Below are 12,158 nucleotides of genomic sequence, written 5' to 3'. Positions count from 1 at the left end.
AATCTGAACAAATTCATGTTAAGTCATTTCTAATACAATTTAATACATTTTAGCAACAAGTTAGGTTATAAATGAAAGTGCGATTAATTTCACTTGCATTATGGATTTCTTTTTAGATATATGATATATATGAAGCACATATATAAGATCTGCATTCAATCCTTCACCTATTTAGGCTTTAAATTAAGCTTTAACATTGTGCCATTACAATATTTTATTTGAATCTGTGAATGCGTCATTAGCTAAAATCCATTTTAAATTAGTTTTTTATAGATAAATACATTGTGGAATAATAATCTCATATATTATTATTAATTTAATTTTCGGTATTCATTTATTTAGAAAATTATAAATAACAGAAGTTATCATACAAAAAGAGCTGAATGCTTATGAATGACAGATTTCTTATTTGGAAATTAATGCTGATATCTGTGCCTAATTAAATTGTTAGAAAGGAAAACTCCTACATAAACGTGTCCACTTTGGATATGAGTTTTAAAGTGGACTTTTAATATTGCAAAGTTGGAAATGTGTAATTAACACCATTTTAACATAATTACTTTAAAGCTGTTTTCAAATGGCTCTCACCTACGAAAAACTACGATTGGGTTATGCAATTTTCCTAATGAGTTGGCACAGATAAACAAACAAACTCGGACCCGTGCTTACATTTAAGTTTAAAGCCCGTTTAATGCCGAGCAGGGGCTCTCAGTTATGGAGCGCACTGTACGCCTGGCTGACCACAGACCACACCCTCACCCCTCACCCCTTACTCCTCACCCTGAAAGCCAGGTAAACCAGGTTTGTTGCCTGTGCATTCAATTTGATGGCTGCAAGTCCTGGGCTCATAATCACAAGCAGACTCCCACCAGCGAAAATGGAATTTAATTTGCTAATACGCTTCGTTGAGTGGCAACGGGAGGCGTTTTAGTGGGGTTTTCGGGGTTTGAATTGAAGGTAGTCAGGTGAGACAGGTTGACTATGATGGGTTTTTGGGACTGGCGCTTTTTTGTTGCGTCTGCGGGAGAAATTGTTGAAAATACTTTGCAAATCGTTGCTCCATCCCATGGACCAGACTTCAGTAATTCTCGGCTGAAAACTTGGCTTTCACATAGTTGAGCTGGTCTCGGCGCTCGCATAGTTAAGCCAATGTAAACTTTTTTAATTTGCAATAATAATAAAAAATTCCGCTTTCGGCTGAGGCGCAGGCAGCCAAAGAATTCCGAAAGCCACGTCCAGGTTTCAGGTTCAGGTCCCGGCACCGAATAATTCAACAAGTTTTTGCGCCACGCCTTCCTCCATCACCAGGATGTCCTTCGTCCTTGCCACTGCGGTTCAAAAATATTTGTGGCGGCCGTTTTTGCGTTCAACGACAGCTCGCAAACACATGAGGCACATCCTGCGGACGGGAAGGGCTGTCTAATCCCCGACCAGTTGCGTTGTTTAAAAACCCATTTTGATTTATGCGACGGGTGAGCGGTTGGGCGATATACTCAAACACCTGTGCAAAATTTATTAGACTCTAAGCGAACTATCAGCCATGCTCAGCGAGCTGCGAGGCGACAACCCGTCGATGGCGAAGGCGACAACGATGATGATGATGGGGATGATGACGTGTTCACTTGGCAGCGGAACTGCCAATTGGCGATAGCGGAATCAAATCAATAATAACACGAACTCAATCAACTGCAAGTCGAAGCCAGCCGTCTGTGCCAATTCCGATGGAATCGCAATCGAAATGGAAATGGAAATGGCAATGGCAAAACTTAACTGCGGACTAAACAAATAGTTGCATTGCCTAACCCAGGAGCTTGACCCGGGATCGCTCGGCAATCTGACAGGCATTTTCGACTGTTCCATTAGTCGAGTCCCTTGGCCGGGGGCAATTTAAGGGACTTGGGCCTGGCTTTCGCTCTAAACCTTAAACCGACAGTGCCAACACGACCGACTTCAACTTCGACATTGTCTGGACCATGGGCGTCTGTCAAAAGGGGCTCCAGTGCAGCTCAGCTCAGTACTCGTACTATGTTCCATAGCGTTCGCATCTTGGCTAAAGTATCTACGGAATTTCTTAACCACTTAAGCTACGTCACTGCCAGGGCAAAAAGTCTTAGTTCACTGCGGGAAAAATCTTTAAAATTATTTTTCCAAAAAATATAGTGTAATATAGATATATATTAGTAACTAACCAAATATTGTATTTAAAGATAATTATATTATTATAATTTCTTCGATTTGGGGTAACATCATTCTAACTACAGCTTTAGATTTTACACCTGCTAATTAAGTTGCTTAAGTAACCTTAATTAAGTAGAACTGAAAATCTGATGTGTACGGTGTAAGGGTAGAAATTTAAATAAGTGCTGCTGATATTTAAGCTTACTCACATAAAAATATATATAAAACTTCCAGTTAAAAATGTCAAAAACACCTTTATCAGAACTTTTGGATGTTCAAGATGCGATCAACAGTTTTCATTGAGTTTTAAAGTTTTTGTGTGCCCTTCGGAACTGATATCTCGCTGGTTAAAAAAAGAGCTATCGAGCTGATTCATTTAGATTGCTTATTTTATTAACCCATTTGGCCCAGTGCAGACGTTTCCGACGTTGTCGCTGTCAGTGGTTCCCTCGTTTAGACCATAATCGATTACGACCCGGCAAGGATAACTTCGCGTGGAGGAGAAGAGGTGCCAGCCACGCGGAGACATTAAAGCTAGAGGGGTGGGTGGGGCAAAGAGGAGCGAAAGTGCCAACACGTGGTTAGATGCAAAAGGGGGCCAAATGGAGAGTGGGGAGAGACATTTAGCCCGAGGCGGCGGTATTTTTTCCACCGATTGACGGTATCATTCTGGAGCCATACAAAGGGCTGATTGATTGAATGAGTGTCCGTGCGTGGGCACCTGGCATCCTCCTGATAAGCGCCAGTTTCGACACGCGTTTGTCGCATCTTTTTAGCCCGGTTTTTTCCCACGCGAAAACCAGGATTTTTTGTGCAACCCGCTCCCACCGACAACTGCATCTGTGGATCCTGACCAGGTGTGCATTCAGGTGCCAGATGACCGCCATTGACCTCTGCCCTCTGGCATATGTGTATATGTGGGTTTTGGTGGTGAAAAAAAAACTTCCGGAGGATATGAACTGGCAAATGCTGCGACTCTAATTAAAACTTAATGCAATGAAGCGCAATACTTTTATTGGCCATTTGCGTATGGGGGCCAGTTGTGGTATGTTTTTCACACATAAGTAAGCGTTTTGTATGTAGAAATTTAACCCGGCAAAGTTGGGCAAACATGCCGAACTGGCAGCTGTACTCTGTTGGTTTAGTGTCGGGCTTAATCAAATTAAATAATGCCGCTGGCATGACAATGCAAACAACAAGTTGGGGGCGGGAAAGTGGTGCGAAAGGGGCGTGGCCGTGCACCCATGGCAACACATTTAAAGCTCTGAATAAACGCAGCGTTAAAATAGCAGGTTTCATTTGCAGAAGTTGATTGCGCAGTAGATTAACTTCCCGCCAACTAAATAAATCACCTGTTTTGCATCCCCGCCATCTGCCCACCTGCTAGGCAAACAAGTTAATTGAATTTACAAACTGTGCTTTCGATGCAGAATATTCGGAAGAAGCTGGAAAACCACAAACACAATCTAAAAGTTGCCACTTTTATTGTTCCCGAAATTACTTGGGTTTGATCGATTTGCCTGCGGCTAAAACCTGATTGAGTTGCCACTGATTTGGAGCAAATGAAAGTGACAGGGGTACCCATTAACTAGATTTACATTTAAAAGAACTGGATTGTTGACATGACTTTATTGCTACATAAAGCTTAAGATGGATTCGCTTATGGCTTAATAATAAGCAAATTAAATTGTTCCTTTCCCTGAATGTACATATGTATGTAAACATTATAAACTAAACATCAAAATATTATTAAGGACCATAATATTTACATGATATAAATAAATCGTGTGGATTGAAAGGTGATGAAAAATATTCTACCGAATAACAAATAGTTGTCCCTTTCCCCAAGAAACAAACTTTTTATACCCGTTCATTTACTATACGATGAATGGTAAGTAGATTCGCTGAAAAGTATCTAAGTATCTAAGCTGAGTAAGGGGTATCTGGTATTCGGGAACTCAACCTCCTTGCTTTTATTTAAAGTGACTGTTACCTTAAGCTCACCTTTTCGTATCTTCTTCTTTTTAATTCGCATTTTATAAAGGACAAAGGTTACCTGGGAAACTTCGAAACAAAGACAGGCCCTCGTCTTCAAGAAATGCGCAAAATGTAATGAAAAATTGTCTGCAACATTGAGATAGGAATCCACTTGTGCGAGCTGCCAAAATCACATTCCCCGGAAAATGTGTAAATGTATAATTCTGATTTTCCGCGCTGCGTTTACGTCTTTATTTGAGCTGGAGTCAAATCAAATTTCACGCTCGATTTACACATTCTGCAGGTGCGTGAATTATTCAGACGGATAAGGACCCGGGGACCACACGCATATGTACATATGTATGCTCATATTCTTTATCCTGCGCGTGCGGGTTAATTACTCGGTGAATCGGCGAATATATATGCACATATATATGTATGTATGTACTCGTATATGAGGGCTGTAGTAGGATTCTCGGTTTCTGGTTCACTTGGCAAGGCCGACACTTTCATTGCTGTTTGGCGGCCATTGCCGTTCTCGAACCCTCCGTGCATTAACTTCATTATCACTGCACAGCAATTTTAGCATACCTGCCCCAGTTCCTTAGTCGCCCTCCTCAAACATAAAATATAATGCGTTGGCCCCCTTTCTTTTTTCCCCAACCCGACTTCACTTGGCTTGCTTCTGTACTCCACTTCCGAGTTGTCCCTGGGAAAACAGCTTTGGAAAATTTGCACGTCATACGCACACAACGCTTCCGAGGGTTTATTCCGGCTTTTTCATGGGCGGAGGTGGTGCGGGCACCAACTGACAACCCTTTTTACCCGGCAGCATTTTATGTGCATTTTAAGCGAACCGAGCGGAGCAAAGTTTCTCGTTTTACGATGTGTTTTCAACAGTTGGTACGTGACTTTTCACTGAGCAGCGCAGTTGCCTCTGATTTCCCCAACCCTCTTTTGTTCCTTTCTTGTTTTTTTTTTTGTTTTTGGGTTTTGGCAGTGATCGCAGAGAGTCAAGCGTTCAACAGATAGGGTCAGTCAACAGTTGGCCAACACACACTCACGCACTCGCACGTACACACACGCACAGCAAATTTGACTAAAACGCACTCCTATTAATTGCATGTGTGGCCGAAGTCAGCTTTGACATGAACATGGCAGTTGGCATTGGCATTGGGTTGGTGCGGAGTTAGGGGGGTAGGTGTGCAGGGTGGGGGTGGAAGGTAGAAGGGCAGCTTTTGTGGCTGCATTCGTAATTGCTTTTGCGTTAAATGTCTAAACTGTATGCCATATACACCGCAGTTCGTAAAACCATGCCACTTGCACATTGAGAGAAAAGGATTCAATCCGTTGTAATTCCCATCATCGTTAAAAGCTCTTGTATATTTCGTGGAATTTTATTTCAGCTGCTTTATTACTATGTGCACTTCCTAAATTTTTGAATATTTCTCTGTACATATTGGTAAATATTACATATACCATTATATCCATAGAAACTATTATAACATCACCTTGGGATTGAAGATACTTTAACTAAATATAAATTTAAATGCAGTACATATTTCAATTTGAAAATGAGCATTTAGTAACTAAAATTCAAGAAATATTACTTTTCCATATATATATTATTATTATATTATTAAAGATACATATAAAAAGATATATATTTCGTGTAGTAATGAGATCGTGTTTTCAGTGGATGCATTTTTCTTGCCGCCCCATTGCCACACACATCGCCTCGTTATCGTTCTCATTGCATTACGGTCGACAGGCAAAATTTGACCCACTTTGTGGGGAGCATGGAGGTGGTGATTGTGGAAGTGGGGAATGGGGAAAATGGGGGGATTGCCGGAAAGGAGTTGAGTGCACCACAACGTAAATCCACTTTCGGTGGCAAAGCGTGTAATTAGCCTCCGCCCGAGTGGCAAACGAGAAGCAATTACAATTTCTATTTGCCGGTTATAAATCAGGGCTGCGACCAGAACCAGAGCCACAAAAATACAAAACCCCGAACTGAAAAAGAAAAAAGGGCAAATGAAGTGGGCAATAGAGCACTCCAAGGATAACAAAATGTCACCGAAAAATCACAGAAAAAAGGCACTGAGGCGCACAAATGGCTAGCGTTGCAAAACCGGCAATTGCCCACCAATGTATGCAATGAAAAATATTCATTTCGAAAAAGGCCAGAGGAAAAACGCAAAGAACAATGAAACTGGCGGCAAAAAAGAAATTGCAATGTACACTTTCACTGCGTCTTTGTGTGAGTGTGTGGATGTTAACCATTTCGAGTGTGGCCAGCGAATGTGCGGCAATTCGAAAGCTGAATTATTCGGAAAATTCGCCATTAAAGACAAGCCGCGGGAAATGGAAGCTCGCCTCGCAGTTGCTTTGATGCGGGAGGTAGGAGGGTAGGGTTGGCAAAATAGATAGGAAAAGTGGCAAAAAGTATCAACTGCCAGCATCCGTGTCATTTTCATTCGCACACAACTGTGAGTGTCAGTGTGTGTGTGAACTTGAAACGCAACTTTCGATTGAAAATGCCGCCATGGAGCAGATATGGAATTGATGGAAGTAAACCGCTGCGATGCACAGAATTTTCCCATAAGCCGCCAGCTTACAGCGCTTTCAATTTGATTAGGACTGTGAATAAACAAAGGAGCACTGCGAAAGAAAGCCAAATTGGACATAAAAAAATGGGTATACAAAAATGTATATTCTCTAGGAAAATATGCACAGCAAAAGCTTCCAACACAAGGGGCGAATATTTCCCATGCAGTGCAAATAAATATTGAAATGTTGATATTTCAGTGTGCTCAGAAGTAAGAGTGGTACTTTTATCAAAACGTTGTAAATTGATAGTGTGCTCAGCTGAAAAAATACAAGTTAAATAAAGCAGATATGTGGAATTTATATTGGATACTGCTTTTAAAAGCTTAGTAATTTTAGTATGCACTGCTCTTTTGTTTAAAAAGTGGTAGTACAAATATGTTTATCACGCTATTCAATTATATTTACGGACTCATGCTTTTAACTTCCATTTAGTCCAATTTAGAAGGCATTTGCATAAGTTTAAATAGTTTTTGATTGATTCGCCACATTTTCATTTTCCATTTGTGATCAACCTTATTCACAGATACTTTCCCATGCTCTGCTATTCTCATTTCCCGCATTGTGCGGAAAAATCGAGCAGAGTGCTTCATCTGTTAAGGTACCATCTGAAAAAAGGTCACTTTTGCAGACTATTTACACATGGGCGTCTGGCCGCTTGAGTGTGTGCGTATCCTTAGGTTTTCCTCAGACTTTTCCCATCCAGCCCACCAATACCACCGCCCATCGGATGTGTTTGCTTACAAAACTTCACAATTTCGATATGGCGAAGGAGTGAGGAGGGGGGAGGGAAGCGGAGGGGAATGGGCAGGGAAGCGATTTTTATTTTCAATTTTCTTTGTCGAACACATGACAAAGTGCCATCAACAAGCGAGCGATGCGATGCGACGCGTTAAGGGAGCAACAAATGGCTATGTGTGTGTGTGTGTGAGGGGGGGGGGGGATGTGTGGCAGGCGCTTGCCACAAGGGCGTGGCATTTGCCTGTTGAAATATTGCAACCGCTGCCAATAAGCGAAGAAAGGATAACAAAAATTGAGCGATGTGTCTGCCGCATCAAACGGCTACCAGTCTAATAAGGACAAGAAGAGTGATACGAATTGTGAACATATCCACACATCCTCGTGTGTGTCCTTACAAGCTCGATACGTGTATTGATCAGATGACAAATGCGGCTGCCATCGTCTTTACTTGTGGATTGCCAATTGCCATCGCAGCTGGGGCTCAGAATGCGATGATTGTCATCCGTCAGATGCACCTCAACTTCCTGTTTCGCAAGCTATCGCCTCATTTATCCTCGCATAATTTGGATATAGTTCGTGGAAAAGAGAACTTTAAATGGATACACTTATAAACTTATAATTATTACTATTTACCTATGAATTGTATCTTTGTATTAAAAGCGAGAAATAATTACTTAAGTGAGTCCTTTTTATTCCTTAAGACATTAGATAAGCTTATGAGTACTTATATTCACACTTGTAGTGATAATACATTTCTTTACATTTTCCCTTGATTTATAAGAGTTTTTCCACATTTCCCCGATTGTTTTTGTTTTCCCTCGGCATGCTGATCAAATGAATTATGAACGAAAATGAAGGTTTAAAGTGTTAATTAAACATACAAAGCTCGTTTCCATTCTGTTGCTGCTGCATAATTTGGAAAACTCACTGCCATTTTTTGTGCTTCGCTTTCCGCTTTTCCTGACCATTTCCACCCACATCGCCATCCTACCCACCCATCATTACAGCTTGTAAGTGCTCATTAACATAAGCCGCTGATGTCGTTGTGCACATTGTTGCCATTCCGGTGGCTCCACGGACTTTTGTCTGCCCTTTTGGGCGCTGGGAGCCGAGTGGCCAGGAGTCCGGACTTGGGGCTCTCGACTCGCGCTGATTGTCGTATTTAAATTAATTTCAATACAACAACAAAGAGTACGAATCAAGCAAATTATAGAATCAAAAGACACTGGCCCATAAAAGTGAACAGGCCCAAAACAAGAAACGCTGGGGCGGGTGGATCAGCAGGAAAGCCCCGAATATAAAAGTTAAATTAAAAAATAATATCCGACGAGCAGAACGACAATGAAATCGACGGGCGGAGAAGGCGAACAAAAATGCGAATTACACATAAAAAGCCGCAATTGAGTTTTTGGACTTGTGCCCGGCCCGTCAACCCGGGAAAAGTGTGGGGAAATTCGGGGGAAAAGGCGGCGAAGGGACGCTGCCGAGTGGGTAACTCCACACAAATATATGCGTAAATCTCGACGATTTCAAAGGGCGTGGTGGGTGGTGGTGGGCGGCGGGGGGAACTCGGTGGGTTGTCAGTCAACAACAAAATCGAGAGAAGCAACAACGAAATGCGAATCCAAATGAGCATCGCTTCGCAGCAAAATAAAGGCAGAAGTGAAGCGAAAGCAAGAGCAAAACCGACAAAGGATCTGGCGAAAAGCGGAAAGAAAAGCGCCTCTCGTAAAATTTCCACACTCACACACTCGTGAGTTTTGCTGCACACTTTAAGGTGGTGGAGGGAGGGGAGTCTGGGTTGGTTCGAAAATGTCTTAAAGCAACCGCTGCATTGTTTCATTAACTCCGTCTGAAATTGTGTGCGCACCAGCAGCCCCATTACCCCATTCCTACTTACTGTGCGCTTCCCGACGACATTTTATGGCCCCTTTTTTAAAACCGAGATCATTGAACGCTTACCTACACTGGGAAAACCCCTTCCTGCTTTTCCACAAGCCGCCAACACAAACCACAAAAACCAATACTAATCATTTAAATTGATTTCTCCGAAATCAAGTCCTTAAACCATAACCACAACCACCAACCGATGCAATTTGTTCAATACTACGCATGTCGTTGACCACAATAATTGAAAAATTACGCACTAGGGTGGGATTTACTTAGGCCACTATATTAAGGACTAAAAACAAATGATTCCACCTAATTATCTTCTTTATTATATCATATATACGTATATAAAATGGACATACTCAAAAACTTTCAACCTATTTGAACAGTTTTGCACTGAATATTGGTATATTAATAAAAATTCAAAATATTAAAAAAAATATCTATATATATATATATATATATATATATATACATAAATATTTGTAAAAACTTATTTAAACAACTTAAAGATTGATTTTTTGACTTACTAAAACTCATTAAAAAATATATACATATATTTGTTATTATTCTTGTTCATGTTCTTGTTTTCTTTTACCTGTTCAAATTTAATTTTAAGATTTACAGATAAGAACTATACAGTTGAATGAATTTATTATAAAATAGTAATACAAATAAAGTTCGCATCGATTGTTACTTTTTTCCCAGTGCAGCTTGATAACCATTGGCATTCCATTTTGATTTACACCCAGCCAAGCCATACTAACAAATTTTTCTGGAGCAAGAGAATAATAATATAAATTGCAATCCAGATTTCCCGGGAATCCTTCGCCTCGAGCAGCAAGTACTCGCATTACTTTGCACCAGACTTGACAGTCTTTTCTTCGAGTGCATTGCGTACTAATCTGAGTTGATTTACTCATTATTCGCTTAGACGAAAGTCTCGTAAATCGCCGAAAAATAAGGAAGTAAGTTGTTATTCTGAATCTAAAATCTTTATTGCTCCCTGAAGATTGTTGGCAAAAAGCTGCTGCTAATTAGTGAGCTGAAAAAGTGAAAACCGAGGTGTTCGCTTCGACTCATCGTAATGAAGTTTTCCAATTTACTTATCGCCTGGCTCTTGCTACGTATATTTTCGACTTCAATGGGTGATGCGGGGGGGACAAGGACGATTCCCGGACAGTTTCCCGGGCTATTTCCATCCACTCCGCAATCACCCGCACCCCCCTGCGCTGCCCATTTTCAAGCACAATTACCGCACGGAGGCTGCAAGTTTTCAAGGCCGCTTTTAGCACGTAAATTAATGTTGTTTCGCGATGTTTGTTGCCTCTGTTGTTTTGCTCGACTCAACTTTTGTTTAGTGTTTTTCTAGGCGGGCAGGAAAACTTTCTCGCTTTCCACGCCGCACCAAAGGCGTTTTTCCCTTTTTCTCACACAAAACTGTTGAGTGGCAAGTACACAGAAGTGTTGCCGTGTGTGTGTTCTTTTTTTCGAGTTTGTGTGCTTTGTGCAGTCATCAACACCCGCACACACACACACACAGCCAGTGGATAGTAAATAGAAAGGACATTAAGTGGCGTTAAACAGACACTCGTGCAACAGCCGCAACATGTGAAGTGGACCAGCGGGGAAGTGGCACGCCAGGACATCGGGTGGATTGGTGGGGAAAAAAGGCATGAGGCTGCGCCATTGCAAAGCACATTTATTAGCCCGGCTCACGATTCAAATCGGTTCGCTCTCTGTCTCTGCCTCCTTTATTTTTATGCCACAAAGCGGAAAGTGCAGTTGAGATAAAGTGGCATTAAAATGGCGTTTTACCATTTCGGAATAATTATTAAGTTATAAAAAGAAAGTCAAACTTTGCTGCTCTATTGTGGTTAATATGCAACCAAAAATTGAATAACTATATAACTATCAATATTTTATTATAGCAAACATTCTATACATTTTCTACATTTAAATGTATTTTTTCTGTACCTTTGCTCCAATAACTTGAATTATTTATTAAAACTTAACAATATGGTAGTACTTCTTTGTGCACTTACTTATCATTTTATGCCGCTGGGCGGTGCGCAAACCCAAATGCTTGGATTAATCCGGCTGACTGCTCTGTGCTGAGGAACCCGAAGCTCCGCTTTTGACCGCTTCAGTCCGCACTCGAATCGAATCGAATCGAATAGAAAACTCGCGAAATGGTCACCGGGTATTTCCGGGAAGTAAGCCACGAAACTTTAAGGATCTGCCTGCGTCGGGCTCGCACTGCTCTGTTGCTTTTCAGGACGAGCTGCTGATGGCTGATACAGATGCTGTTGCTGCTTTTGGTGTTGCTGTGCCTGCTGTTGCTACTACTCGTGCTGCGTTTTTGCGTTTTTGCCGCGCTTGCCACCCAAGGACCCAACCAGACGAGGACTGTCGATGAACTGTGCGTCCAGCAGCTGTTGCTGCCCGGTGTTATACGGGCCATAGCACAGTTGGCACAGGCGGCGCGTCCCCAGGCACAGTGGGCCATCGTGGGCCAATTCACGCACACACGGCGTATGCGCAATGTCGGAATGGCAGGAGAGCCGAGCGAGAGCCCGAGAAGTCGACGGAATTTACTCACGCAGCGGCGGAGCAACAATTTGTTGACGAGCCGGGACACAGCCACGAATGCCAGCCAGGCAGCCAGCCAACCAGCCAGCCGGGCGGACGGACGGAGGACATTTTGCTATTTGTTATACGGTAGACAGGCAGCGTCGTCCTGTCCAAAGGCAAGAAATAAGACC

The 12,158-nt window shown here is 41.9% G+C and overlaps 1 protein-coding gene across 1 annotated transcript in view; it reads right to left on the bottom strand.

Annotated features, from left to right (window-relative positions):
* The window catches only part of LOC6620081 (angiomotin), a 37,769-nt gene extending 25,867 nt beyond the window's left edge, over positions 1-11,902 (bottom strand). Inside the window, exon 1 of the mRNA XM_002044257.2 lies at positions 11,780-11,902. Coding sequence (XP_002044293.2) covers positions 11,780-11,902 — 123 coding nt within the window. The remainder of the gene's footprint in view (positions 1-11,779) is intronic.
* Between the last annotated feature and the right edge of the window lie 256 nt (positions 11,903-12,158).

The sequence above is a fragment of the Drosophila sechellia genome, chromosome 3R, assembly GCF_004382195.2.
Source record: "Drosophila sechellia strain sech25 chromosome 3R, ASM438219v1, whole genome shotgun sequence".
NCBI classification, from domain to species: domain Eukaryota; kingdom Metazoa; phylum Arthropoda; class Insecta; order Diptera; family Drosophilidae; genus Drosophila; species Drosophila sechellia.
This window is presented reverse-complemented; position numbering and strand designations above follow the sequence as displayed.